The sequence below is a fragment of the Aureobasidium melanogenum genome, assembly GCF_000721775.1.
Source record: "Aureobasidium melanogenum CBS 110374 unplaced genomic scaffold scaffold_12, whole genome shotgun sequence".
Classification (NCBI taxonomy): Eukaryota; Fungi; Ascomycota; class Dothideomycetes; order Dothideales; family Saccotheciaceae; genus Aureobasidium; species Aureobasidium melanogenum.
In genome coordinates, this window is record NW_024470064.1 from 635,782 (window position 1) to 663,321 (window position 27,540).

The window sequence follows — 27,540 nt, forward strand, 5'->3', positions numbered from 1 at the left end:
TGCAAGTACATTGAAATAACAGCGGCAAGTTTTGCGATGTGGATGAAGAGAAGAAAGCATGGTGTTGAAGGTAAGGTGATCGCGAGGTGCTCGGTTAGAGAAACTCGGAGCGAAGGAAGGTGCAAGCGACACGGATTCAACCACTACATCTGACAACGCCAGCTTCCAAACATCAATTGCAATTGTGAAATTTTGGCAGATTCTGACTTTCAAGGATGTCTTCGACATTCCATCCTCTTTATTTCATACCTGTTCGCCGCTACGTCACCAAGAGAGCTTCCAAGGTGTCTCAGTACAACTCTGTTGTGCCTTCGTGGGCGTTTGCCAGCAACGACACTGACACCAAGCGAAGCAATCACGTCCATGACCGCATAGAGATTTGCTGCCGTTCTTCTCTGGCTGCATCCATCGAAGCAGAGTTATGTGACTGCATGAGATGATACAAAAGGACATGTCGGACTAGTATAACTTCGTTGCGTACCGTACGACTGTCCCGGGTCCCGTCTGCTGAGTCTAACCTCTATCGTACCTCAACTATGCCAAAGAGCATAACATAGCCTGAAAAGGCACGATTGCTCAGGAAAGTAGAGGCACGTCCCCAGAGAGCCCATAAATTCTGACTTCTCAGTGGACACTATTCCGTTTCCTAGTAGAATTGTGCATTTTTGTAGCTATATGCACCACTTACTGCAGAACGCGGAGACCCATGCTAAACCTGTAAGTGAAGAACATCTCAGCTTGACATTTTCCCCGTGTGATATCGTGTAAAGATGCACAGTTGCTTCCATATCAAAGTTGTGCCCATAGAAACGCGTTTGGTTGCAATCACCAGTTGTATTCCATCATCCTCGTTATGCCGCTTCTTTCATCTTTTAGAGTCTGGCAAAAATCCAGCAGCTGGAAAGCCCAGTAGTTGTGACCAGGAGGTAGTCGCTCAACCGGAACCAGATCTATTATACAGTCAGCTCCACACTCAACGTCTTGAGCACAATACAACATACTCAACGTCAGGCAAATCGATTTCCTCGTCCAACAACTCACACGAATGCTCCTGGATCTCCCTTAGATCCCTCGACTTCTGATCGACCTCCTCGCCCTTCTCCTCTCTCTTTTCCAACCTTCTGACCACCTCTCCAACGCCATGCTTGAACTTGCACACCGCCTTTGCAACATCCACAACCAGAGTTTGCACAGCGGCATCGATGGTCTTGTTGATACGCTCTTCTCTCTCTTGAGCAGCTTGGACTTCAATGCGTTGGAGACGGCGCAATTCTTCCATGGCGGAAATCTCAGCGGCGGTCATCTTTGTGATGGTGGTTTCGAGGAAGTTCAGCATGGAGATTGAAGTCAAGGCTAGACGAGCGACGCCAGGGCCGGTGGTGTCAAGGACGTCGTCGATGGCTGAGAAGACGTTCTCGCTGAGGGCGCTGAGTTCTTCGTGGTCGATGTTGAGAGGCATTGTGATGACTTGGTAAGTTGCAGGTAATCTGGGCTCTGATCTGACAAGAGTGTCTTCTTCTGATTGATGATATTTAGGCAGGCATATAATATCGTTGTTGGAACTTGCTGGGCAATATGTACCCTTGGTGCAAGCTTGCTATGTGGTTTGTCACACAAAATTCCATGATTCAGATAGCAAACCGATGGGGTTTCATGACTTGAACCAACGACTACAAACAGACCTCGATTCTTTGTTCTCGGCACCCAACAGTTTGCGACAAGCCTGATTCGTATGAGCTTCGCATTGGGCTTCTGAGAGTGCCGTCGAGTTTTAGTATTGCTGTCGTAGTGATTGTCAAGACTCGTACTAAGACTTTGTCAATGACATGTTTCTTGACGCAATGTCTGGACCTCCGTGTCACAAAATACCTATGTCAGAGGACAATTTCGATGCGAGGTGCTCATAGTATGCGGCTGCATAGTCTCTAGCAGCGCTCAGTTCTCAATTTTCTTCCATCAAGGTGTTTTTGCATCAAGGTTATTTTTGTTCACAACCCACGGTAACTAGAAAAAGGTCGCTTCAACTCTGCGATGATTTCTCTTTACACAACGATTCTCCAGTGCTTGTTTTTTTTTGACCAACAACTACTGAATTTACAAAATCATGGCATTCGACCCCAAGAACGTGGACCTTACCACCGCCGACGCCAGAGAGATTGTCTGCTACCTTCAGCTAGGCGAAAACGAGTACAACGGTCACCTTCCCGCCCGTATCTCCGCAGTGTTCGTCATGTTGGTGGTGTCAACACTGGGAATAGCATTTCCTTATCTGGGCAAGCAGATGCCTAAAGTCCGCATACCTACTCATCTGTATCTGTTCGCTCGATACTTTGGTAGTGGCGTCATCATTTCTACTGCCTTTATACACCTGTAAGAAAAGCATATACTGTCTCCAACACAAGATACAAGCTGACACTGAGAAAATGAAGCTTGGATCCCGCGTACGAAAACATCGGCTCCAATAGCTGTGTCGGCATGACAGGAAACTGGTCTTTATATCCTTGGGCGCCAGCCATCATGCTCTTTTCCTGTATGAGCATCTTTGCCATCGATGTCACAGCCCAAAAATATGTGGCCGACAGATACGGCTTAAGTGTCCATCCGACTAATATTGAGAATGCAATTACAAAAGGCGCTCCTTCTGCAACTGCGGATCAAACTACAATACCACACTCCAATGAAGAGGACAACACAGAGCATTGTATGGCAGAAAAGATAGCGTTCGCACAACAGTTTGCTGCGTTCTCGATCCTAGAGGCAGGTATCATATGGCATTCAGTTTTCATAGGACTTAACTTTGGCGTTGCTGGTGAAGAGTGGTCGACGTTGTATATCGTCTTGATGTTCCACCAGGCGTTCGAAGGTCTGGGCATTGGAGCTAGATTGTCGATGATACCCATGCCCGAGAAGTACAGGAGGTGGTTACCTTGGGCATGTATTGTTGGATATGGCATCACGACACCTATCAGCATGGCAATAGGTCTGGGTGTGAGGACTACTTATAACAGTGGTGGCTACGAAGCGGTAAGCCAACAAAAAGCCCATTCGGAGGGAACCTAGCTAACAGTCATCCAACAACAGAAACTTGTTGCCGGTGTATTCGATGCCATCAGTGCTGGTATCCTTGTCTACAACGGACTTGTGGAGTTGCTGGCAAGAGACTTCATCTTTGAGCCGCAGACGAAGAGTAACAGCCGTTTGGCTTTCATGATGGGGTGTGTCTTCCTTGGGGCTATGGTCATGTGTATCCTCGGAGAGTGGGCTTGATATGATACAAGAGGGAGAACAGTGCGTATCGCCATAGGAATCTTCGTACAGTAGATCGAATCAGGTTCACGAGTCGGTGGTCCCTGACTCAGGCTCCCTCGCTGACCCCGCACTCCCTCCATCCGGAACCAAGTCCGTGAGAAAGCATGAAGGACTCCTCGTGCTTGCTCGCTGAGCAGGTCAGCTTTCGTTTACACTTTTCGTCTCTGTAGAATCCTACAATGGCTCGCCATGCAACATCACGGTCTGCGCTACCAAACCAAGTCCTCAAAGAGTGAAAGCTGCATTCTCCTTAGGAGAGAGCGAAAGCTCCAGTGGTCTGCCGCGACGATGAATCCTTCCTTACGACCGGGATTCCAAACGAACCTCGTGAACCCAGCTCCTCCTTGGCGCTGACTGAATCAATGGACACATAGCCCCTCATTCTCGGACATGCTGAATGCTGGTATCGGCAGTTGATTGTCAACCCCCACTTGAACACTCCGAGGCAGCAAGATGCTATAACTTTTCGTGTCCGCTCTCCTCGAGGCAATTGACCACCATTGAAGTTTACGATCTCCCAACATGAAACAAAACGAACTCGCTGGCGAGGATGGCATTGGTGTCGGAACTGCTCCAGGTGCCTTTCGCATCCCTGATGGCAGTCAACCAGATGCAGAGAGGCGACCATTGACTCTACCCCCAAATACAAGCTTCGACAAGTTCAACAACTTCATGCAACGTATTGCCGACATTGTTGGTGCGGAAAATGCTACTGTCATATCTAGCGACAATGAGCTCAAGCATGAGTCTTACCTCGACCCGAGCAAGGCTTACGATGTAGGGACAATGCCCGTTCCGAACAAGGCATGTTGTATTTACCAAAACACTAGATGTACCATATCACTCCAAAAGAGTACTTCGTTAGCTCAGCTGTTGTCGCTCCTCGTAACGTTCCAGATGTGCAAGCCATCATGCGACTTTGCAATGAGTTCGAGATACCCGTCTGGCCATTCAGCATTGGCAGAAATGTCGGATATGGAGGAGCTGCACCTCGAGTTCCTGGAAGTGTCGGTCTTGATATGGGCAAGAATATGTCAAAGATCTTGGAAGTCAACGTTGATGGTGCATTTGCCTTTGTCGAGCCCGGTGTTACTTTCATGTAAGTCTTTACTTGGTCCGGCTATGAACTCTTTTGCTGACACCAAAACAGCGATCTTCACAACTATCTGGTCGAAAACAACTTACGCGATAAACTCTGGATCGATGTCCCCGATCTTGGAGGAGGTTCTGTGATTGGCAACACTGTTGAACGTGGTGTAGGATACACGCCATATGGTGACCACTGGATGATGCATTGTGGTATGGAGGTAGTCCTGCCAGATGGTACACTGTGGCGATCTGGTATGGGTGGTCTGCCAAATCCCAAAGCTAACCCCAACGCACCACCACACGAGCAAGCTGCAAATGAGACCTGGGGATTGTTCAATTATGGTTTTGGGCCATACAATGATGGCATCTTCACTCAGTCTTCTCTCGGCATTGTCGTCAAGATGGGCATATGGCTCATGGTAAACCCTGGTGGATATCAGAGTGTAAGTGACAGTCACTCAGACAGATGCAAAATGCTAACATAAACAGTATCTGATCACTCTGCCGAAGGACAAGGACTTGCATCAAGCTCTGGAGATAATCAGGCCTCTTCGAGTAGGCATGGTGTTACAGAATGTGCCAACCATGAGACACATCTTACTAGACGCGGCAGTCATGGTAAGTACGAGTCATCTGTGTCAGTGGAAAGATCTGACGGTATGGTAGGGTGATCGAAAGTCATACACAGACTCAGATAAGCCACTAAACGATGATGAGCTGGACGCAATTGCAAAGAAGCTCAATCTAGGACGCTGGAACTTCTACGGTGCAGTCTATGGTCCGCCACCAGTACGTGAAGTACTGCTCTCAGTCATCAAACAATCTTTCCTACAGATTCCTGGAGCGAAATATTACGAGCCACAGGATATGCCAGACAATGTCGTCCTCCAGACCAGAAACGACACTCTGCAGGGCATTCCTAGTACAACCGAGTTGAAATGGGTTGATTGGTTGCCCAACGGCGCTCACCTTTTCTTCAGTCCCATTGCTAAAGTCTCTGGAGATGACGGTGTAGCACAATATGAGGTGACCCGTCAACGCTGCGAGGAAGCGGGATTCGACTTCATCGGCACTTTTGTGGTTGGAATGGTAAGAACGCCCAGTGTGCACCACACTAATTCAATTTTGGAAGACTAACAATTCTCAAACAGCGCGAGATGCACCACATCGTCTGCATCGTCTTCGACCGAAAAGACCCAGACTCGCGTCGCCGTGCCCACTGGCTAATTCGCACACTCATCGACGACGCAGCAAAACGTGGCTGGGGAGAGTATAGAACACATCTAAGTGTCATGGATCAAATCGCCGAGACCTACAGTTTCAACGATAGTGCGCAGATGAAATTGAATGATAAGATCAAGGCTGCTTTGGATCCTAAGGGTATCATTAGTCCTGGAAAGAATGGCGTGTGGCCTAAGAACTATAACAAGGCTGATTGGAAAGTACCTGAGCAATGAATGAGCAATGTTATGGCTTACGTATCTATCTTTTATTGCAAGAGCTAACTTTTCGCCGCTTCTACTGAGCACTGTCGAAAGGACATTGAAAAATGTAGCAAAGCACAATCAATACTCAGGCTGCCTGGGTCTAAGTCAAGCACTGCGTAGATTGAACGGTTCGGTAACTGTTGCCAACAGGTCAGAGTGCCACTCGCTTTGTGGTCTCTCCATCTTGTGATTCCTCATGATCTTCTCCAAAGCAACCCTATCTTACAAGCAAAGCCAGATCTGACTCGCGTCATCACAGAACCATCATTGTCCCTCAGGTTCTTCTCCAGCAACCCTCTTACTAGCTCGCGTGGCTCCACCTCCAACCTTGTCATCGTCCTCCTCACGCTTTCTCTTTGCCGTTGCCTTGGTCTGCTTTGTAACAGGCGTTTCCTTCTTCTGCTCGGGCTCGACTATTTTCTTCTTTGGCGGCGCTCTCTTTCTGGATACGCTAGGGGTACCCTTTGATTTCAATGTCAAAGCGAAAGGATTGGGTCTACCACCGCTTTGTGCCACAGCTTTTGCAACTGGCTTTTTGGCCCGCTTTGCAGGAGTAGGTGCAGGTGTGGGTGCAGGAGTGGGCTCGGCTGTTGAGCTCCTGGTCCTGTTTTCTGTGATCTCAACAGTACCTAAACGTTCGACTTCTGCGTTGCTGATGGCTGCCTTTGTACGCTTTGGTGCGGGTTTAGCTATATCCTGGGTAGCAGGGTCTGGAGCAGGCTCGACTGTTGTGGTTCTTGTCCTTGTCCTTGACTCTAAGATGGGAGCATCGCCGAGCTCTCTCAGTTCTAGGGCACTAAGAGGATGGGCACCGGGTAGTCTGTTTCTCTTGGGTTGAGCAGGGGTGTTTGTCTCTTCGGTCTCATCGGTCTCAGCTGCAATGGTCGTTTGTGCGTTGGGCACAATGTCAGAAGCGGAAGCAGGTGCAGGAGTCTGAGATCCGCTTCGCAGTCTTCCACCAACGTCCGACTTTGCCTTCTCTGCGGCTGTACGAGGTGGCGAAGCCGCATGAAGTCCAGCCAATTCTTTGCGACCAGCCCCTCCTCTTGTGGCCCTTTGGATACCTATAAGCTTTCTGAGAGGAGGAAGATTTGTCTTTCCAAGTCTCTGAGACCCTCTGTTGAGATTGAAAGGGTTTGATGCGGAAGTATCAGCGAGCTCGTCTGGTGAGGCTGGAGCAAGTTCGTCAGGTGAATCGCGTTGTGCAGGTCTAGGGGTTGCTCTATTCATGACTTTCTGTGCTGGTTTCCTCGATTTGCCTTTGACTGCCTTCTTCTCAGATGCGGGGACTGTCTCGGTATTGGTTTCTGGTTGATGCCCATCTTCTGTGCTTGGCAGAAGGCGTTTCTTTTGTGCGGGCTCATCTGCATGGGGTTGTTCTTGCTTGCGTTTTGCATTGACAAGGGTCAGAGAATCTGACGAGGTCTTTGTGCCATCGACGCCGTTATCATCAGCCAGCTTATCAACAACTTCATCAACCGTATCTGAGGCCCTAGGTCCTTGCAATGGGTCATCACCGGCTTGCTTGGTCGCGGCATCGCTGAGAATAGTGACGTCCTGATCCACTGTCGACAGAATTGCTGATGGTGCATTCTTCCCACGGTCTTCTGAGCCGGCCATGTCCATCACATCTGCGTTGGCATACGTGGCGTCGGCGGAATTCGGCGGTGGAGTCAATGGGGAGATAGGTGGTGGAGATGGTGTGTATCGCTCGCGAACGTTGACTTGGTTCACGGGCTGGCTTCCAGGCAGCTGTCCATCACCCGAAGCGAGAGAAGTCAGGGTCGAGTCGGCGGACGAGTTATCGATATTCTCGTGGTTTAGATCGTTGAGCTCTTCCTTGTGAACTGTAGACTGAAGTTGCACAGTGTTCATGCTGGTCTGTCCATCACCAGAAGCCAAAGAAGTCAGAGTCGAGTCGGCGGATAAGTCGTCAATATGCCCATAGTTCTCATTCGAAGCTGCAGGTTGAACTTGCGCAGTATAGACGCTGGAATCGTAAGGGTCGTCGGAGTAAGGATTGGGTGGGAAGAACGAGGTTGCTGCTGCAGAGGGATCATGTACGACAGAGACATCATCTTCTTGAGCAAGCATGCTCGAGTCGACGTCTTTCGGCAGCTCGTATTCATCCGAGATCTCGTCTTTGATAGCTTGAAGGCCTGTTGGATCGTTTTCTGACACTGTCGTAATTTCCTTCGTGGTAGCGCTTTGCTCGTTGGAGGCTCGGTCGTTCATGTGATCGAGAGGAACAGAAGTGATGCCTTTCTCGACTGAAGCAGCTAAGTCTGTCACAGCGTTGTCATTGTTCTTTTTGGTGATCTCAGGTGGCAAGTCTGCTTGATGGTTAACTGTGGCATCGCTAACAAAAGAGCCAAGTTTGGATGCTTCTGATAGGGAAGGTGTAGCTATCTCGTCTTCGACAGAAGAATTGAAGCTGACTGCCACATCTGCGGATATGGAAGATGCTCGAGTACTCGAGTCCAGCCGAGGACTAGTTTGCCTGGTACTTGTGGTTGTGCCAGTGAACAAAGGTGACGATGTGTTGATGGCGTCGCCAAGGGCATTGGTGTCCAAGATTGGAAAATGCTTCACAAAGACAGAGTCCTCTGGAGGGGATCGAGGATTTTGAGTGTCATTTGTGATGGCAGGTGCGACTCCGTTCTCTACAGATTCGGCATGGACTGGGTTGGCAGTTGGAAACGAATTATCGCTGAGGCTCACAGGCTCTGCTTGAAGCTGGACGTCATTGCTGCTCGGCTCAATAGCATGATCTTCGTGGCGTCTCAGGTCATGCTTTGGCTCTCGTTGGCAAGCAGAGAGGTCACTGAGGTCAACGCCGGCATTGTTTGGTCGTGATGGTTCTTCGCACACTTTCAAAGGCTCAAGAAGATCTAAGAGATCTTCCAAGCGCTGGTCAGTCTTATCCTCTTGTGGCGTATGTTCGTCGAAGAACGCTTTGAGAGTTTCAGCGCCTTCATCCCACCATTCGGGTCGATCGAAGTAATCTCCAAGTTTGCTGAACAATGGGTTTTGTGAAGGCCATTCATGACCAGAAACGAGAGCGGCAGTTGAATCCATGTTGCATAGCTGAAGCGATTGTAGACGTTGTCCAGGATTAAGAGTTGTGCGATGCACGATCTTGGTTGACCAACGCGCTCGAATAGCATCAGCAGACGCGTCAATGCAGTCTTTTGTTGTTGTCCGTTGACGAATGAGCTTGAGAGGTCAATAAATGCGTATCGAAACGTGTTATGGTTCCCAGTGATGTGTAGAAGCGCTGCACAAGATTCGGGGCACAGGCTGCACCAGTGATGTGAAAGCGACGCGTGTGAAAATGCGACTTGTCGATTCAGAGAGACCAAGGTGGGTTGATGGAGAGATGTGAGGAAAAGCGCTGCGAGATTATGAGCTGCGTGTTGAACCTGTGGACCTGGGCTGTGTGAGTGCTAGAAACTATTGCTTCTTCTTCGAGTTGTCACGCCTAGCCAGCACTGTGACGAACTTCGGTAAGATATTCTGACGTGAAATGTAAAGTTTGGGACAACAGCATGTACACCTTGATACTTTGCCGCCATTTTGACAGACTAATTATTAACATCCCAAGCCATGCTTAGCACAGCTGAACCATAAACCCAGGTTGAGAACGCCTTCATCGCCAGCCCATGAAAAAAACAGCCTACAGGAAAACGTCGAATCGAGAGAGAGCACACTAGAACGGTATAGCATTGCTGATTTGGCCACTCATATCTGCAGGCGTAGCAAGCATCCTATTATTCACACGTTAGCCAAGATGTTCATAACATGCATGTGTTCGATGTCTATTACTTCTTGCCAGTTTCAGTTGCACAGCAGCCACAGAATAGAGAGGCAGGCCAGCAGACAACCTATTTCGTGGTTAGAGTTGAGGATGTAGTTGAGGCGCAGAAACATTTCTTACTGCGAGAACAATGGCGCTGGCGAATCCGATGGTAGGGCCAACAACTTTGCAGTGGCAAGGGTTCTGGTCGGTACCTTCGTTATCGTTAGATAATAGATCGATTTCGCGAGGGGACACATTGAACGTACCGCACTGGAAGCAGACGAAGGGAATAGGAAGACAATCCATTGCGAAGAAGGGCGAAGGTAATTATCGAGGGAGTTGGCCTTTGGGAAGCAGATGATATCGAGCTGGGAGGTGCAAGCAGAAACCGCGTGATAAGAAAGTGTTTCGTGAGTCGTGAAAACAATGAGTTGGTACAAGATGCGAAGTAGGACAGAAGGAGCTTCTTAAGGTTTCAATTAACTAGCAAAACCGGAAGACGGGAGCAGTCGATCCCTACCCGGTTAGTTACGCTTTAATGACGTGGGGGCGTCGCACGCATGAGCTTATCCAGCAACAAGCATTTGCACTCTCCACGCAAAAGATAGGGTTGCGGGATGCGATAGTGAGATCCCTCGATCATGACGAAGAGTGGCATTAATTCAGTCGCATTCTGAAACGTTCTGTAGTTCAACGCAGTATCTTGTTACTGAGACCTAAGCTAAAACAAGGAATACATGAGGAAGACGACTGTCCGTCTGTCACTCGGCTAGCTCTAGAATAAAAATCGGAAAATAGTAAACGGGACCCATGGCGCCTTGAATCCTTGTCTGGTTGTATCAACTCAATCGTTGTCGCTTAGACAAGTGTACACCATGCTCCCCGGCTTTTCAGGACGATGAGAAGGGGTTGACGCTGTCGAAGAGTCCTGCAGAAGAAGATGACTGAGGCTGAGCCGAGCCAGCGCGCTTGCTAGGGTCATCACGACGCATGATGCTCTCGACAGGGCCTAGCAGACGCTGGAAACCATTCTTACCCAACATGGCCACCTTGATCTCTGTTTCTGCGACCACAGATGCGGCACGAGGCTTGTCATCCAGCAAGGCCAGCTCGCCAAAGTAGTCACCCTTATTGTACGTCTTGAGCGATTGCTCGACTCCAGACTTGTAAACGGCAGCGGTACCTGACTCGAGCATATAGAAGTGGTCACCAACATCGCCCTCACGAATGATTGTGCTTCCTGCAGGCATCTTTTGCGTTTCAAGAGCATCGGCAATCTTGCTGCGCTCGTAGGGGGTAAGGGTGTTGAGGAGAGGTACGCTGTCAAGGAAAGACTCGTACATGCGGCGGCGCTGGAATGCACTGTCCATCAAAATGCGACGGAAGGTGATGCGGTCGAGTTGCCAAATGACGCTAGGCTCGGTGCTGTTGACAGTTGCAGCACGGGGAGCGTTGTACATCAAGGCAAGTTCACCAAATGAGGTACCAGGGCCGCAGGATGCGACCTTGTTGCCCATGCCATTGGCACCGGGCTCAATCTTGCCAGTTGGTGAGACGTAAATGTCGAAGCTGCCAGTCTCGACAACGTAGAAGTAGTCACCGACGTCTCCTTGAGCGATGACCTTGATGTCCTTCGAAGGGATCTTGCGTTCTTGCAGAGCGCCCAAGACTTGCTCGGTCTGATCGTCATCCAGGTGGGAGAAGAGGAAGTTACGCGAGACAGCAGCGCGCAGACGGCTCAGCTGTTCTTGGGTCTTGGGGTAGGTTGGAGGCTTCCAGTCAGAGTCATCTGTGCCCGAGGGTGCCAAAACTTCAGCAGAGACGGACACACGACGACCCATGTTGTAGTTGTTGGGGAAGTTTTGTGGCACGTCCAGTTGTTGGTTGTTTCCACCAGGGCTGGAATTCTGATCACGCGAAGCAACAGTGTTCTGAGCGCCGCCGAAACCAAAGTTGAAGCCGCCCATGGAGCTATCGTTGTGCTGAGCTGAAGGATCGACGCTTTGAGACTGAGCGAAGGGACTGGAAGAGCTGGCGTTGGCACCGAAGGGGTTCGCATTCGCGGCAAAAGGAGATGCGTCGCGGTTCATGGCGTTGTTGGGGAAAGAAGCTGCAGTGGGCGAGGCGAAGGTGTCCATCTCATCTTCTTCTTCCAGACGCTGCATTCCAGGCTGCTGGACGTGGTGGAAAGGGTTGCTGCCGGGGAAGTTGTTCTCGGCCATTGTTTTGGTGGAATGCTGTGCGCCCAGCAGGAACTCGTGTCGCTGAGACTCTAGTCGACGAAGGAAGTGGTTTGCGCAGAACTGCAGGACGTCGGTAGGCTTGTTCTGCAGGACTTCACGTTCGAGAGTTTCGATCTCGTGCTTGTAGTCGGCGGGAAGAGCCATTGTTGTAGATCGGTAGAGGTACTTGAGAGCTTGAGGAGAGCTTGGGTCGGGACGTTTGTGCAGGAGCCCGCAGACGTGGAGCTACACTGCCGCGGTGGGGTTCTTTGTTTCGATGCAGCTGTCACCTTCGATTGACTGGAGACGTGATGAAGCTGATGCGATGCTGCAATGCGATGCTGGTAATTGGGTACTCTGATGCGTGGTGACTTTGTTCAGGGTATTGAGGGGGGAAACTGCGACCGACGGCCAATGAGCTAATGAGGGGGTTTAAAGTCGTGGCGCGCGTGACGACAGAAGCAATTTGGACGAGAGAACAGCACCACCCAGTCAAACTTCAAGGTTTCTATCCTAGACGACCACAGGATAAAAATGTATGAATCGAAGGGAAAGGAAGGAGCGAGAGTTGGCAGCTGTGCTTTTGGGGCCAATTGATGTCGTTCCCCTCGCTACTGGGTACTCGCAACTGCCACTATTCATGACACTATTTGCTACTCCTTCGAGAAGGTATAAAACGGTACAGCTCTGGATTGACAACGGTTACACAGCAGCAGCTCCACATCCAATACTTCGCTTGAGCAAGGCTTCGATCAAGCCGACGGCACGCTCCCTTCTACCACGACCAAATAAGAGTCATACAAAAATATTCAGAGCAAGAAATTTAGTCTAGTATAGCTGCTCTAGCAGTCCCAATCTCGGCTCCCAAGTTGCTTGCAAGCTCACGACATGCCAAGACAAAGACACGTATGTCATCTTTGGTAGGAAATTAGAATGGCATGATGAAATGGAAAGCTCTCTGATCAATGTTGCTGCTGAGACAATCATAATTCACAAGGCCATTCATGCTCCACTGCCTTTGATTTTCTGTAGACAGATATATCGTAATTAAGCTCTCGTCAGCGGTGAGAACTGAGTAGCGCTAGGGGACTTGTTAGGCAACACCTGAGGCTTTCTTATCCAGCACACATCTAGATCAATCATGCATAACTTATGAATTCTCGAAATGCTTGCACGCGACTAGCATACTCAAAAGGCGTTTCTTCCCAGGCTTCACATCAATGCCTACTTTAACAGGCCTCGCACATGTTTTCGAAATAGCTCTCGGCCGTACAAGTCCGACAGAGTTGTGTTGCGCTCTCGCAGATGATGACCAGCCGTCCCATACGATTTCCCACCAAGGAATTTAGCTTTTGGCAGAGAACGAGTACGTGCTCTCCGCGTGAACTGCGATGACGTCCCTTGCGAGCTTTCTGGTGCTTCCGAACCCAGGTATTTCCCAGCCTGCCTGACTGTGCTGTTGCAGCAAGTTAAGTATCACTGCTTCGCATCCATTCTTTCCTGGTGAAATAGAGGCAACTGTGCCCGCCAGACAGCCTGTTCCTGTACAATCCCACTCTCGAGCACACTGACATCGATCCAGACCCCTGTTGTCAACGATCAAGAAGGATCATCGTCAGCCACAGACGCAAGCCACCGCACGAACTTGAACTTGGCCTGTGCAAGCTACCAGTTGCTGTCCTGTCTCTCCTGCAAGGCGCGCGCATCAGTCTCTTGTGTCACCAGCGCATTATCTATCCTCCTCAACCTACTCCGTCAGCTTTTGCAACAGGCCGTTCCTCTATAGGCCATTCAATCTTTGCAACCGAACTAGCTGATCGCGAGCAGCCATGGGCCAATACACATTCACTTGGTAAGTCAAATATGGCTCTCAATCGCGTCGCAATCTGCCATTCTGCGCCTGCCTGCGAACTTCTCAATTTTTGCACTCGCTCAACAGATGCGCGCCCACCCTACCTGAAACGAAGCGATTGCTGACCCGCAGCCTCAGGAACCACCCTGCCCAAGAAGTCTACGTGACAGGTGACTTCGACAACTGGTCCAAGTCTGTCAAGCTAGACAAGCACGGTGACTCTTTCCGCAAGACCATCACTCTTCCCGGCGAGGAGAGCAGAATCCACTACAAGGTGAGAATTACTGAGTTGGAACATCGACTCCACGCGACTGACGCTCTCCCGTGTAGTTCGTTGTCGACGGAAACTGGACCACCGATTCTACCGCCAAGCAAGAGACAGATGCCTCGGGCAACGTTAACAATGTCGTCGAAGCTAGAGAGCTGAGCCCAGAGCCCGAAGACCGTCCTGCCAATGCATTCATCTCTTCAGCACATCCTCAGTCCACTACCGCCGCTCTTGCTGGTCAAGTACCGCTCGAAAAGGAGAGAAACGTCCCCTCCGAGCAGAATGAGACGAGCTTACCTCAGGAAACTCCCGGCTTTGAGGACCTGCCCGGCCAATTCCCAATTACACCTATGGCTGACCTCAATCAGTTCACTGTCAACCCCATTCCTGCCACCGCTGGTATTGGCAACCCTATCAAGCTTCCCGCTGGCGAGCCTGTTCCTCATCCCAGCACAATCACCTCCAACACTGTCCAATCGACCGTCCGTGATGGCTCTCAGTACGGTGTTAGCGACACTGGTGCTCCCGTCCTTCCTCCGGTTCTCGACTCTCAGAGTGAAGCCGAGGCGAATGGTGCTTCTATGTTCAACCTCCCTCCTATCGGCGGCACCATGATTCCTGAGTCCAGTCTGCCTATGGGTGCTGGCAACGATCGCCTTCCCAACCTTGAGAACGCTTTCACCTCTTCTGTGGCTCCTCAGAGCACTACCGCTCAGCTCGCCGGACAAGTTCCTCTTGAACCTCGTGGTGCTCGTGGTGTTCCCGAGGTCGTTTCTGAGAGCCAAGAGGCCGCACATGTTAGCCCTGAGGCTGCTGCTAACCCCGAGGCCGTTCGCGAAAAGGCTGCTGTTGAGAGCGAGTTGAAGCAGACAGTTCCCGCAGCAAACGAGAACGAGAACGCTTTTGTCGACCGCAGCCCCGTCGCTGATGCTGCTTCAAGCGTGTCGCAAACCGCTTCGAACACTGCCCAGGCCGTTTCTGACTCTCACGTTCCCGAGGCCGTCGCCGGTGGTCTTGCTGCCGCTGGTGCTACCGCCATTGGCGCCGCTCTTCTCGCCAAGGACAAGCTTTCCGAGGCCTACCAGAATGCCACTGAACCTACTCCCGCATCTAAGGAAGTTCCTGATGTCGTTACCGAGAGCCAGGAGCGCGCTCACGCCGAGCCAGAAGCCTCCGCCTCGCCCGAAGTCGTTCGTGAGAAGGCCGCATTCGAAGATGAGCTAAAACACTCTGTTCCTGAGGCCCCTGCCACCTCTGAGTCTGGTCTGCTAGGCACTGGCGAAGGTGGCCTTGCTGCCAAGATCGCCGCTGGTACTGCCGCTGTTGGCACTGCTGCAGCTGGTCTTGCATACGCTGCTAGAGACAAGGCCATCGATGCCCACGAAAACGCTGGTGCTCCTTTGTCCAACCTCACCAAGGAGCCCACCATTGACGGTTCTGTTCCCGAGGTCGTCACTGAAAGCCAAGAGCGTGCTCACGCAGACCCTGAGGCTTCCGCTTCCCCCGAGGTCGTCCGCGAGAAGACCGCTATGGAAGGTGAGCTTCTCTCTGAGGTTCACAAGGCCCCCGCAACCTCAGAGTCTGGCGTCTTTGGCAAGAGCGAACAGGGTATTTCTGAGAAGGCCACTGCCGGTGCAGCTGCCGCTTCCGCTGCTGTTTCCACACAGGCAAACAACCTCGGCCTGACTTCTTCTACCACTACCAGAGGCGCAACCGAGCTGGAGTCTGGCTCCGAGCAGGTCCCTGAAGTCGTACAAGAGAGCCAAGAGAAGGCCCACGTCGAGCCTGAGGCTTCCGCCAACCCCGAAGCTGTGCACGAGAAGCATGATATGGAGAGCGAGCTCCTTTCCCAGGTCAACCAGGCACCTGCTACTTCCGAATCTGGTGCTTTTGGTAACAGTGAACAAGGCATCACTGGTAAGGCTGCTGCTGGTCTCGCTGCTGGCGCTACTGCTATTGGCGCCACTGCCGCAGGTGCTGCTTACGCCGCTCGTGACAAGGCTGCCGATTTGACTGGTAGAGACCTGAACACCACCGATAAGTCAACATCATTGCAGTCCGGTTCTGAGCAGGTTCCTGAGGTCGTTCATGAGAGTCAGGAAAGAGCACACGTTGGACCTGAAGCTTCCGCTAACGCTGAGGCTGTTCATGAGAAGTCCGACATGGAGAAGGAGCTGTTGGCCAACGTCCACAAGGCACCCGCCACTTCCGAATCTGGCGTTCTTGGCAGCAGTGAACAAGGAGTCACTGGTAGAGCAGCTGCTGGTCTTACTGCTGGTGCTGCTGCTGTCGGCGCAACCGCCGCAGGTGCTGCCTACGCTGCCCGTGACAAGGCTTCTGACCTAACTGGCAGAGATCTTAGCACTACCCAGAGATCGACAGGACTGGATTCCTCATCGGATGTTCCTGAGGTCGTCCACGAGAGCCAGGACAGAGCTCACGTCGCTCCCGAGGCTTCGGCTAACTCCGAGGCTGTCCACGAGAAGTCCGACATGGAAAAGGAGCTTCTGTCTCAAGTTCACAAAGCACCTGCTACATCTGAGTCTGGTGCACTTGGTAACAGCGAGCAAGGATTGAGTGGCAAGGCTGCTGCTGGCATCGCTGCTGGTACTGCTGCTCTAGGTGCTTCCGCTGCTGGCGCCGCCTATGCTGCTCGCGACAAGACTGTCGAGACTACTGGCAGAGACCCTACCTCTTTCCTCCCTCCATCGATCGCCAATGCAATCAACAACATGAACCAGGGTCTTCCCTCTACAAACACCTCGGTGGCCTCGCCTAACCTTCACTCATCGGTCCCTGAGGCTGTTGTGGATTCTCAACATCAGGCTCATGTCGCACCTGAAGCATCTGCTGAGCCAACCGCTGTTGCTGAGAAGAGCGAGGTCGAGAGAGAATTGCTCGATCGTGTGCCCCGTGCCACTGAGGCTGGCCAGCCTGCACCTACCGAGACTGCTGCATTGAGTGCTACTGCTCCTGTCAAGCCTACTGGGTCTTCTGACATGGAGTCAGCCGTTCTCGCTGCTGGCGGCTCTGGTGCTACTGGCGTTACTGCTGTTAGTGGCGTTCCACCTGTCGATGCTCCCCCTGTCTCTTACTCGACTACTGTTCCTGAGAACAATGGCCTTTCCGGTGCCACTACTAGCGCGCACCCCATCTATAATGAGATAACATCCGCCAATGCACGTAGCACTGGCTTGAATGCTCCTGCCGAGAGTCAAGCTCAAATTCCTGCTCCTGGCGAGTCTGAGAACCTTGCTGCTACCCTCGCTGCCCCTGCCGAGCCATCACGCGACGTCTCACCCATGACTCGTCCTGATTCATCTAAGCAGACAGAGCCTCAAGTGACTACCGGCACCGAGACCCACAATGTACCTGCCACCAGCGGCAGCACACCTACCACTCCTCAGAGAAACGCAACCAAGAGATCTAGTCAATTCGGTTCCCTCCGTGGCACACCCAAGAGCGACCGCACTAGCATCGCCGGATCATCCAAGGTGGACGAGGATGGCAAGCCCAAGAAGAAGGGCTTCCTCGCCAAGCTGAAGGAGAAGTTCAGAGGATAGAATCCGCATCAGCGGACAATGGCAAAAGTCAGAAGATGGGACCCGCGCCAGCGGACAGTGGCAAAGTTGAGAGCCTAGCATGCCCGTCACCTATCGAACCCATCGCAAACCCATTTCGTCGAAATTGGGATACACCGCGTAGTTGGATTTTTCTCGACAAGCTCCGTTGAGAGAGAGGAGGTGGTGGATCTGCTGAGCCAAAATTGGGAGAGGTCTGTCGATGGAAATCGCCAGACTAGGGGGAGTTTGTAATGTTGTAATCACCCTTTTTTATTCGCGCGTGTCATTATGTAGCTTATTCCCCTTTTTGTTTTGTGGATTGGTTTTGGTTTTATATTTCTTTCCTTTGTCCTTTTCTTTTCTCTTTCTCTTACATAGCTCTTCCATCGTTTTACATAGGAAAGTTATTAATTTGATTGTTCTTTTTGTCTGCAGAAGGTCTTGTTCATCACATCGCTTAGGAAACTCGGCTGATTCGGTGTATTCGCAAATTGCTCGACATATTGAGCCCTTTATTTCAGACTTGATGTCTTGTGTTATTCTGCTTGATTTGGGTTCGCCTGAGTACTCCAAAGCAGTCAACTTGAAAATGGTCCTTCGTGTGATGTATACATCACATCTAGTGGATCTGTCAAGCCTCCAAGCATTATCGAGAATTCCTAATTGAAGCGACAACATTGAACACTTTACATTTCTACTATTTATAAAAAGTTTGGTCTAGTCATTGGTCCCTTTTTCTCATTCATTGTGCTTTGGAGAAGTTCGCATTCGCTAGTCTAGGTATCATTTGGTGACATGGAAGATCAGACCAGGGTCACACGAGATACTACAAAAATTGGTCCGTGCACACGATATGGTTTTATCTCGTTCTTAGATGATGATGAATGCAAGAACTCTGTGGACGATGTAATCTGTTTTGGATAATCTATGTACAGAGAAGAGACTGAACTGTACCTATCCTACATACTAGGGCTCCTAGGTGCAAGATCCTCCTCATTGACTGCCGTTGTCGTAGTGGGGACGGCCAGCAACCTGTATGTCCAGCGATGCTTGACATACTAGGTGGTTCGAGCCAATGCGTAAATTGAGTGCCGATGCCAACCTCTATCTCTTGGTAAGGCATCATGCCATATCTCAATGAGATGAGTGGAAGAGCGGACCAAGCTCGTGCGTGTCTGTTGCGTGGATGCAGTCATGAAGCAGAGTGCCACCAGCAGGATGATTGTGAAAACTAGTCATGCGAAAGATGCCCTTTCAACCAGCCTTGCGCAATGAGTTGTAGTGCTCACCAAGACCAAAGCCATGTCTGTAGTATGCCAACCACAGTTGCTTGTCGTTGGCCTCAGCACTCGGATTGATCTCTTCAACTCTGCCATCGCCCTGTAGCACGCTGATAGCGACGCCGTATTTCTTTGCCAGAGCCATCAATTCGAGTTGACCACCCCACTCGCCAGTATTCTTGATCTTGTAGATGTAGTAGTCCAGAGGCTCTTCCAGGAACGGAGTAAAGTCATTTGGATGCGCTTCAATGTACTCTGCAGCAGCTTGTCGCACAATCTTGTAGGGCTCGAGTGTGCTGGCAATGTCTGGGGTGGAAGAGGGCGCGCTGCCCAAGGGGATTTCCAGTTGTTGGAGTTGGTCGGCAATGGCAGAGTAGAGGCAGTGACCATCGGCGCGGATTTCCTTCTCGGCGAGCTTGCGGGCAGCGAACTGTTTGAGCATACTCTCGCGCTCGACGGCTTTGAGGTTGGGAATGTCTTGGGCTTCTTCGGCGGCGGAGGCTATCAGGGCTTCTTGCTCGGCTGCGCGACGGGCGAGGCGGGCTTTTGCGCGGTTCTGCTTCTTGGGTGCCGGGGCGATTGGTGGATCTGGTGGTGCGGAGGATGTGGGCTCTGGTTTTGAATCTGTGGTTTGGGGAGCGATCTCGAGGGCTTCTGCGCGGTCGGCCAATTCGTCTTGGTCTCTGTCTGTGTCGTTGTCGTCTGCTTCTCCATCGGTAGGAGCAGTCATGGCCCGGATCTCTTCCTGATGGCGGGCCTTCATGTCTCGTTCCAAATTGTCGCATTCATCATTGACACCTTTGCGCGTCTTCTTGGTGGCAGCCTTTTTCTTTTGAGTGATTCTTGATTGCAGGTCTTTGGCTTCCTTGCGATGGCGCTGCTGTAGTTCTTCCATGACTGAGGCCAGTTGAACCCCAGAGGGAGACAGATGTAGTAAATCCGAGTGTCGAAAGAACAGTGGAGAGCTTGTCATGGCCGCGGCGGGCAAAGCGTCGACGAAGCTTTGGTGGATCTTGGACCGCCTTCCGCTGCGCCCGCTACCACTTTATAACAAACTAAACAATGACGTCCGACCATTGTCCGGCACCCGTTGGAATCGTCGTACGTCTCTTTGGCCATCTTACTTTCACTGTCCCTATCATCTGATCATAAGAATATGTCTGTGTGATCTGGGCTCATACCAACATCCAACGCCACCATGCCGCAACATCGAAGCGGCGTCTCTGTTGCCTTGACTGCCGCCTTCTTGGTCTTGACGTCCATTTTCGCCGCCATCTATGCATTTGGTCTTCCTGAACTTGATTACTGGCACTGGAGAGCTTCCTATGACCCTTTCAAGAATCAGCCTTCGTCACAAAATGTATTTGACAGCTTCACCAAACCATCTGCCTCGGATGACTACCTCGTCGGCGTCGGCAAGGCTGATATCACCGGTCCTGTCACCGAGATCAATCTCATGGGCTATGCTGACCCTGCTCAACTTGGAACTGGTCTAAGACAGCGCCTTTACTCTCGTGCTTTTATTCTTGGTGATACAGAAAGTCCTCGTAATCGCTTTGTCTACCTTGTTCTCGACACACAATCCGGTGATACTGCCGTCCGTAATGGTATCCTCGAGGGTCTGAAAGACCTCGGCCCTGAGTATCAATCCTATGGAAGACAGAATGTTGCCGTTACCGGAACTCACTCTCACTCTGGTCCTGGCGCTTGGTTGAATTATCTGTTGCCTCAGATTACTAGCCGAGGTTTCAGCCAACAAAGTTACCAAGCTATTGTCGACGGTGCTCTTGAATCAATCAAGCAGGCTCATCAGTCGCTGAGCCCTGGTCAGCTATCTGTTGCTTCTGTTGATATCGAGGATGCAAACATCAATCGCAGTCCTTATGCCTATCTTGCTAATCCCAAAGAAGAACGCGACAAGTATGAGTACAACGTTGACAAGACTCTGACTCTTCTAAAGCTGCGAAGAAATAGCGACAAGAAGGATATTGGTGTCTTAACTTGGTTCCCTGTTCACGGTACATCCATGTTGGGCAATAACACCCTCATTACTGGTGACAACAAGGGTGTTGCAGCATACCTCTTCGAAAAACATGCTGCTCAGATAGACTCGACAGCTGATGGCTTTGTTGCTGGCTTCTCACAAGCAAATGTCGGAGACACTTCTCCAAACATTAACGGAGCTTACTGCGAATCTGGTCCCGATGAGGGCAAGCAATGTGACTTCAAGACAAGTCTTTGTGCTGGCAAGAACGGCCCTTGCCATGGACGCGGTCCTCATTGGGGACTGGACGATGCAGGTACAGCTTCTGCTTGGGAGATTGGTCGCAGACAATATCTTGGTGCTCGCTCGGCCTATGAATCAATGACTGCCAAGTCTACCTTCACACCTATCCAGGGCAGTGTCGTTCGCTCTCTACACACCTTTGTCGACATGTCGAACCAAACCGTCATCTTGCGCAACGGCTCGACGGCTCACACATGTCCAGCAGCGATGGGATACTCATTCGCTGCTGGGACTACAGACGGTCCCGGTGCCTTTGACTTCAAGCAAAACAATCCTGGTGACCCCAATGCAAGCCCAGTCTGGGCTGTGGTTCGCAATAGCTTGCACTCGCCTGGACCAGAGCAGATTGCGTGCCAGTACCCCAAACCCATCTTGCTTGATGTAGGTGAGACCGAGAAACCCTACCTCTGGACGCCCAATGTTGTCGACATTCAACTCTTACGTGTCGGTCAACTCCTGATCATTGTAGCTCCGGGTGAAGCCACTACCATGGCAGGACGACGCTGGAGAGAAGCACTGCAGAGCCACGCTCTCTCTGCCTGGGACGAGTCACCCAATGCGGCGGACCCCGTAGTCGTCCTGGGCGGCCCAGCAAACACATATGCGCATTACATTGCTACCGAAGAGGAATACTCTATTCAACGCTATGAGGGAGCTTCCACACTATATGGTCCACACACCCTGGCTGCTTACATCAACGTCACACTTCACCGACTACCCTACCTCTCAGCTTCTTCTGTATCAAACTCACCCTTATCGCCACCATCTCATCCTTCTCTGCCAACATTGGAGCTGGGACCTGATCCTCCCATCCACACAAACAACTCGCTAAGTTTCATCTCTCCCGTGGTCTTTGACCGCGCACCTCTCTTCAAGTCCTTCGGCGATGTAGTCACCGATGTATCACCTCGCTACGCCATCTCCTCATCTCCAACCGTCAAAGCCTCTTTCGTAGCCGCCAACCCCCGCAACAACCTCCATCTCGGATCTACCTTTGCCGCAATCGAGAAATACACCTCTCAAGGCACTTGGGAAACCGTCAGGGATGACGAAGACTGGAGTCTAATTTTTGAATGGGAAAGAACAAGTACCACAGCTGCCACTTCTCAAGTCACCATCTCTTGGGAGTTGGGCTGGGAAGTCGGTGATTGGGGACGTGCTGATGTGAAGAATGAGGGTAAGCAAGAGCTTGAGCTTGAACTTGAGTTGCAGAAGAGACAGGGGATGGAAAAGGAATTGAAGGGAAGGTATCGTATCAAGTACTTTGGAGATAGCAAGGGAATCGGAGGAAAGATCAGTGGGTTTGAGGGAACCAGTGGGGAGTTTGAACTTGTGTGATTTAGTAGAGATGTATTTGTATGCTTTCGTCAATTACTTGTGTATTTCCGTTTTTGATCTCTGTCCTGGCTGTCCTGCGTCTCCCCTCATCCCCCCTTTCCCCCTTCTCTACACCACCACCGTTTCTCTTCATCTCAACCATCAGTTCTTTCAATTGCTCCATACCGAGATTGCGTTTTTCCAAGTGCGCTGCATTGCGGGCTTGGACACTTGGAACTTGAGAGGGTTGGGACGATTGGGAAGCTTGGGAGGGATGGAGGTTTGGCGCGTGAGGAACTCCTGGTAGATGAGCTGTCGAGGGGGTTGGAACGGAGGCAGAGGAGCTGGAGGTTGGAGCTGCGGTTATAGGGACGGCGAGGAAGGAGAGGATGGATAGAGTTGTTGAGGTCAAGAGGGTGCAGTGCATTGTAAAGTTGAGAAGATGAGAGCTGTCAAGTGGATTCGAGGACCGTGGCTTCCTGATGGCAAGTATTATCAATTTTAGGGTGGGACGATCGTTGGATTTTGGCAGTAAGAGAAAGTGACAACAATGAGTATGGCTTGTGCTGATGAGCAAACGTCCAGATGACCCTCTGGTGCACTTCGACTGTGTACCGTTTATATATACATTGGCTCTCTTATATCAGCTGCGGGACTGCGAGCAATGGGGGTTTGAAGGGCATGAGAATGTCTTCGAACAACCGTGGTGAGAGGAAACACGTTTGGAGTGTGGTCGCATGAAACATGTGTACGGACATGGTGACAAAGTGTTGGAAGGAACATGGAGGACGAGTCAAGGTTTACGGGTTGACCAGAAAAAGAACATATCTTTTGACGATCTTGAAGGTACAGCTGAGGCGTGGATGATTACATGTATGTACACGCGTATTCTCTATGTTCTTCGGTATGTGTCTTCAAAGTGAAGTCATAAGATACAGAGGTGAAGTCGTTTCGTAGCCGTCTCGGCAATGATACCTGCGTTTCGTGACAGTAGCTTCGGGACAACAAGGTCCGCAGCATTGTTTGCGCCCATACATCCGACTATGTGTTTTCAATCTTTCCTGCATAGACTTGTAGTGCGCCGAAACTCTTCTAGCCTCGAAGCACGAGATGTGTCGAAGCTGTTTCAGACATGGCTGCTGGTTGCAACACATCTGAGGGCAAAGATCGCCCGGCAATGAAGAAATGTTGTGAAAGCCAGGGAGCTGATACCCTAGCTCATCTCGAGAAAGTATCATGAGAAGTTCTCGAGTGTCCAAACACGCACTTCACCATCATCGCCAGTGCTGATGATAATCTCCTCATCATCACTACGACGGCCAGCATCGCTTCGCTTAGCCCAACAGACGTGGTTGATTTCAAAGACGTCGTGCGCATTTTCGACTTCAGCCATAACAACCCATTCCGTCTTTGCGATTTCCTTAGGGCCATCTGTTGTCTCTATTTGTGTTGATGCATTGTCGGCAGCCCATTGCTCCTTATAGACGATGATTTTGCCGTCACTACCCGCGCTGACAAGGAGACCAGTAGTTCTGCTCCATGAGACAGAGTAGATGGCGCGTTCGTGGTGTTGAGGCAAGGCGGCTTCAGGGACCCATTCTTCCTCGATGGTATTTGTCTTTATGATACTTGGCATTCTGGGACCAGTCTGAGGAGCGCCATTGGGCCTGTCTCTGGGAATGCGGCGCCAGACGCGGATGCTGAGATCGTCGGAACAACTAGCTAGACGTGGACCAGAGGCTTCTCTTAGTTCGAGCAGTCTTTGCTGTTGCTCTGTGGTAGCTTTGAGACCTGGTCGTGTGGCACCCTCAAACTCTACCCACCAGACTGTACCACCGTGGCCTGCGAGTACGGCGCAACAGCCCCAATCGTCAATGTCTTCTCTCCACAGGCGAATGTTGTCGTCGTAGCTGGACGAGGCGAGGAGTTCTTCCGAGGGGTGCCAGCACACACACTTGACATCGCCCTCGTGCTCTTGCAAAACAGCGACAGTTTCAAAGTTATCATCTTCCAGCTCTTCCCAGATCCAAACACTCTTATCGCGACTGCAGGTCGCGAGCAATGGCGAGGTAGGACTAAATGCCAGACTCTTGATCTCGGACTCGTGGCCGTCAAGCACGACAGCGAAGCGCCACTCGTCATCCTCGTCACCACCTCCGTCTTTTGTGAAGTCGACTTCGTTGTCTTCTGATTTGTTGACCTTGCCGCTGTTGCCCTCCCATCGTCTCCAGATGCCGGCGCTGGCGTCAAAACTGCCAGTCGCAAGTACACTCTCGCCGGTAGCAGAGGTGCCGCTGTCGGGTTTCCATGCAACACTGCGGACGGAACGTTTGTGACCACCAGTGATGTTACTGACGAGGTTGAAAGAGTTGAGTGAGTAGACGCGCACACTGCGGTCACTGCATGCTGTTGCGACGATAGGGAGGTTCGGGTGCGGCGACGAGAGCCATGTGCGTGTGTTGGAAGCTGGTGTCAGAGTCGCCAGTGGCGCAATCGTTGGTTTCGAGGTCATGTTGTGTGTCAATTGAGGCTTGTCCAAGCTACGACAATTGCGTTGATTTCGAGTCGAGATTGTGACTGTTGCGAATTATCCCCAAGTACGTCAGCGACCCTGACCCGAAGCCGCAATCTGCCTCAAGCTGGGCCGCGACGACGCAAATTTTGGCACAATCCAGCTCTTTCCTCGACTTCTCCGAAAACCTGTTTGTCTCTATACACGTCTTACTCCAACCATGGACCCTGACGCTTCCATCTCTGTGGACTCGCCCAGCGCTTCAAAACCATCACGCTCACAGCTAAAATGGACAAACGACATGGAAGTGACTTTCATTGCTACCATGAAGAGCATGCAAGGCCCTCCGACCAAGAATGTCCCTTCTGGCTTTACCAAAGACGCATATAAACGCGTCGCCGAGATTATCAAGGAAAAATCATATCAACCTGATTTGTGTGACGACATCCGTATGAAGAACAAGTTGGGCGCTTTGAGGAACGACTGGCGTAGTTACGTGAATCTGCTTGCTATGCCATGGCCACGTTTACCAAGTGGCCTGCCTACAAACACTGATGATGTCCTGGAGAGCTACTACAAAGACCAGGATCCCAATGCCAGAAAATTCCGGGCTCTGCCTCTGAGGCATTATGAAGAGTTGACTGATCTATTCGATCCTGAACATCTTGTCCAGCAGCGCTTGACTTCAGAATCCGCACCTCGACCTGCCGAAGTCACTGCTGCCAATGGCCAATCTGTTCCTTTACCACACTCTCCCTACGAGTCTGTAGCGGAGCGACCATCTAGTCGAGTTCTTGATCAACAGAATACTCTGCCAGACACCACTGCCAACATCCCTCACAGCCCTCAATACGTATCTACACCTCAAACAGCTGCCAAGCGGCCGGCTGAGTCGACGCTCTCCAACCAAGCTAAACGTATTCTCATGGGTGAACCGTTGCCTGCGGAACCAAAACCCTATGATACCGTACGAGCATACTACGGCAACACCTCGCAGGTCTCTCCGGTGGCAGCTGCAACTGCCCTCTTCAAAGCTACTTTCTCATCCTTGCCCGCCAGACAAAGAGCTATCGCCGTGAAGCACTTTGCAGATCCGAATCTGGCCGAGGTATTCTTGCATACTGACTCAGAAGTAAGAGAGCAGCTGGTTCATGGCTGGATCATCGCCGCTGGACATCTGCCGGGTTGACTGCAGGTACACTTGCGTGGTAATGACAGAACAAATGAACGATAACCTCATTACGAGCAAAAGGACGAATGATGATGAAAGTAGATATCATGCTAAGTGGCAGGCGAGACATCATCAAAGCCTGCGTCTTCTCCATCGCGATCCAAGAGATACTTGAACCTCCCCTTCTGCTCATATTGTGCAGTGATATAAGACGGCACGTCTTTGTTGTCCTCGGTCCTGTCATACAGCTCATCTGCTCTGCCAAACAGATCCAGACCATGCCGGACTCGGTCGATCATAATGCGCAAGTCACGATTTTCTTCAGTATTCCAGTTCTGATGAGAAAAACTCTGCATCTTGGTGTGCATCTCGGCCACCGTCGCGAAACAACTAGAGCAATGCCAGCCTGCGTTCCAAAGCGTGGCTCTGTTCCACCAGCGACGCATTGCAGCAATGGGCATCCATCCACTCCCTAGCAGCCCTTGTCGAAGATCGTTTGGCAGAATCGTCTGTTGACCTCGATATATCGTGACATCAGGATGTCCCCACTGCGGTCCTCGATGCCGCCATTGGAACGAGTAATAGTAAAATTGCGTACGCAGCGTCAAGCGAGTCGGAATATCGCAATGTCGCAGCACAAGCATGACCTCAGGCCTAACAATCTCATCCATATCACTCACAATCAACACATCCCCATCCTTCGCCTCTTGTTCCGTTCCGTCCAACCCAGGAAACACCGCCGTGAACAGCGCATTCCTCAAATAATCCTCATGATCCCAGATCCATCGGCTTTGAGCCCGATCTTCCACAACACGATAAATAATCTTGTGGTGAAACTCTTTGAACAAATCCCAGTTTTGTTGCAGGTAGAGGGGTTTGGGCTTTCCAGTGAATGTTGTGGGCGATTCGATGATGACGAAGTAGTCGATGTGGGGTGAGAGGGTGTGCAGGCGTATTTCTAACCAATCTAGTTCTGTGGATATGAGGACCAGGTCGTAGATCTTCCTCCTGCTGTGCTGTGCACTCAGAGGAGCAAAGCCATTGTTATGGCATATTGACTCTGCTTCGTTTGGTAACAGAATAGATGCTTCGTGCGTGCCTGAATGAGAGGAGAAGTCAATGAGGTCGATTGATAAATAGCGGTCTCGTGAGAGCTCGTGGTCGATTATGATCCAGAGTCCAATGATGGCTAACAGCATTACAGCAGACGACAAGGTGCGACTCTGACGCCGCGTCCACCTCTTCGCCCACATCTTCTCACGATATGAATGGATGTTGTTTGCTTTGGCCATTTTCTCCTGACATGGACGAATGTTGTTTGACCTGGCCATCAATTTAAAGTGTGGCTTAATTTAATGAGACTGAATTGGCACATTGGCACCAA

The 27,540-nt window shown here is 51.0% G+C and overlaps 12 protein-coding genes across 12 annotated transcripts; 5 read left to right on the forward strand and 7 right to left on the reverse strand.

Moving 5' to 3' along the window:
- Positions 1-825: 825 nt before the first annotated feature.
- M437DRAFT_66723 (uncharacterized protein) lies at positions 826-1,459 on the reverse strand (the record flags this gene model as incomplete). Its single annotated transcript, XM_041024809.1, has 2 exons — positions 826-950; positions 1,042-1,459. The coding sequence occupies 2 exons, from the start codon at positions 1,457-1,459 to the stop codon at positions 826-828; spliced, it is 543 nt and encodes a 180-aa protein (XP_040879327.1).
- Positions 1,460-2,104: 645 nt separating this feature from the next.
- Positions 2,105-3,267, forward strand: M437DRAFT_66724 (zinc-regulated transporter 1; the record flags this gene model as incomplete). Its single annotated transcript, XM_041024810.1, has 3 exons — positions 2,105-2,370; positions 2,430-3,024; positions 3,082-3,267. The coding sequence occupies 3 exons, from the start codon at positions 2,105-2,107 to the stop codon at positions 3,265-3,267; spliced, it is 1,047 nt and encodes a 348-aa protein (XP_040879328.1).
- A 564-nt stretch (positions 3,268-3,831) lies between these two features.
- Positions 3,832-5,855, forward strand: M437DRAFT_49984 (FAD-linked oxidase-like protein; the record flags this gene model as incomplete). The annotated part of the gene is made up of 6 exons (XM_041021926.1): positions 3,832-4,086; positions 4,140-4,408; positions 4,460-4,841; positions 4,888-5,016; positions 5,065-5,487; positions 5,550-5,855. 6 exons carry the CDS (start codon positions 3,832-3,834, stop codon positions 5,853-5,855), a joined length of 1,764 nt encoding a protein of 587 aa, XP_040879329.1.
- Positions 5,856-6,149: 294 nt separating this feature from the next.
- M437DRAFT_66726 (uncharacterized protein) lies at positions 6,150-8,963 on the reverse strand (the record flags this gene model as incomplete). Its single annotated transcript, XM_041024811.1, has 1 exon — positions 6,150-8,963. One exon carries the CDS (start codon positions 8,961-8,963, stop codon positions 6,150-6,152), a length of 2,814 nt encoding a protein of 937 aa, XP_040879330.1.
- Positions 8,964-9,594: 631 nt separating this feature from the next.
- Positions 9,595-9,990, reverse strand: M437DRAFT_50169 (uncharacterized protein; the record flags this gene model as incomplete). The annotated part of the gene is made up of 4 exons (XM_041021960.1): positions 9,595-9,652; positions 9,711-9,769; positions 9,823-9,896; positions 9,951-9,990. The coding sequence occupies 4 exons, from the start codon at positions 9,988-9,990 to the stop codon at positions 9,595-9,597; spliced, it is 231 nt and encodes a 76-aa protein (XP_040879331.1).
- Positions 9,991-10,574: 584 nt separating this feature from the next.
- M437DRAFT_49849 (camp-dependent protein kinase regulatory subunit) lies at positions 10,575-12,071 on the reverse strand (the record flags this gene model as incomplete). Its single annotated transcript, XM_041021906.1, has 2 exons — positions 10,575-11,671; positions 11,729-12,071. 2 exons carry the CDS (start codon positions 12,069-12,071, stop codon positions 10,575-10,577), a joined length of 1,440 nt encoding a protein of 479 aa, XP_040879332.1.
- Positions 12,072-13,735: 1,664 nt separating this feature from the next.
- On the forward strand, positions 13,736-17,589 carry M437DRAFT_50344 (uncharacterized protein; the record flags this gene model as incomplete). Its single annotated transcript, XM_041021990.1, has 9 exons — positions 13,736-13,758; positions 13,897-14,032; positions 14,089-14,779; positions 15,146-15,612; positions 15,745-15,910; positions 16,049-16,291; positions 16,409-16,573; positions 17,036-17,112; positions 17,191-17,589. The coding sequence occupies 9 exons, from the start codon at positions 13,736-13,738 to the stop codon at positions 17,587-17,589; spliced, it is 2,367 nt and encodes a 788-aa protein (XP_040879333.1).
- Positions 17,590-18,843: 1,254 nt separating this feature from the next.
- Positions 18,844-19,764, reverse strand: M437DRAFT_50074 (cysteine proteinase; the record flags this gene model as incomplete). Its single annotated transcript, XM_041021941.1, has 1 exon — positions 18,844-19,764. The coding sequence occupies one exon, from the start codon at positions 19,762-19,764 to the stop codon at positions 18,844-18,846; it is 921 nt and encodes a 306-aa protein (XP_040879334.1).
- A 303-nt stretch (positions 19,765-20,067) lies between these two features.
- On the forward strand, positions 20,068-22,494 carry M437DRAFT_50127 (Neutral/alkaline nonlysosomal ceramidase; the record flags this gene model as incomplete). Its single annotated transcript, XM_041021955.1, has 2 exons — positions 20,068-22,320; positions 22,399-22,494. The coding sequence occupies 2 exons, from the start codon at positions 20,068-20,070 to the stop codon at positions 22,492-22,494; spliced, it is 2,349 nt and encodes a 782-aa protein (XP_040879335.1).
- Positions 22,495-23,707: 1,213 nt separating this feature from the next.
- Positions 23,708-24,985, reverse strand: M437DRAFT_66731 (WD40 repeat-like protein; the record flags this gene model as incomplete). Its single annotated transcript, XM_041024812.1, has 1 exon — positions 23,708-24,985. One exon carries the CDS (start codon positions 24,983-24,985, stop codon positions 23,708-23,710), a length of 1,278 nt encoding a protein of 425 aa, XP_040879336.1.
- A 220-nt stretch (positions 24,986-25,205) lies between these two features.
- M437DRAFT_50325 (uncharacterized protein) lies at positions 25,206-26,174 on the forward strand (the record flags this gene model as incomplete). Its single annotated transcript, XM_041021985.1, has 1 exon — positions 25,206-26,174. One exon carries the CDS (start codon positions 25,206-25,208, stop codon positions 26,172-26,174), a length of 969 nt encoding a protein of 322 aa, XP_040879337.1.
- Positions 26,175-26,266: 92 nt separating this feature from the next.
- Positions 26,267-27,355, reverse strand: M437DRAFT_50269 (uncharacterized protein; the record flags this gene model as incomplete). Its single annotated transcript, XM_041021978.1, has 1 exon — positions 26,267-27,355. One exon carries the CDS (start codon positions 27,353-27,355, stop codon positions 26,267-26,269), a length of 1,089 nt encoding a protein of 362 aa, XP_040879338.1.
- Between the last annotated feature and the right edge of the window lie 185 nt (positions 27,356-27,540).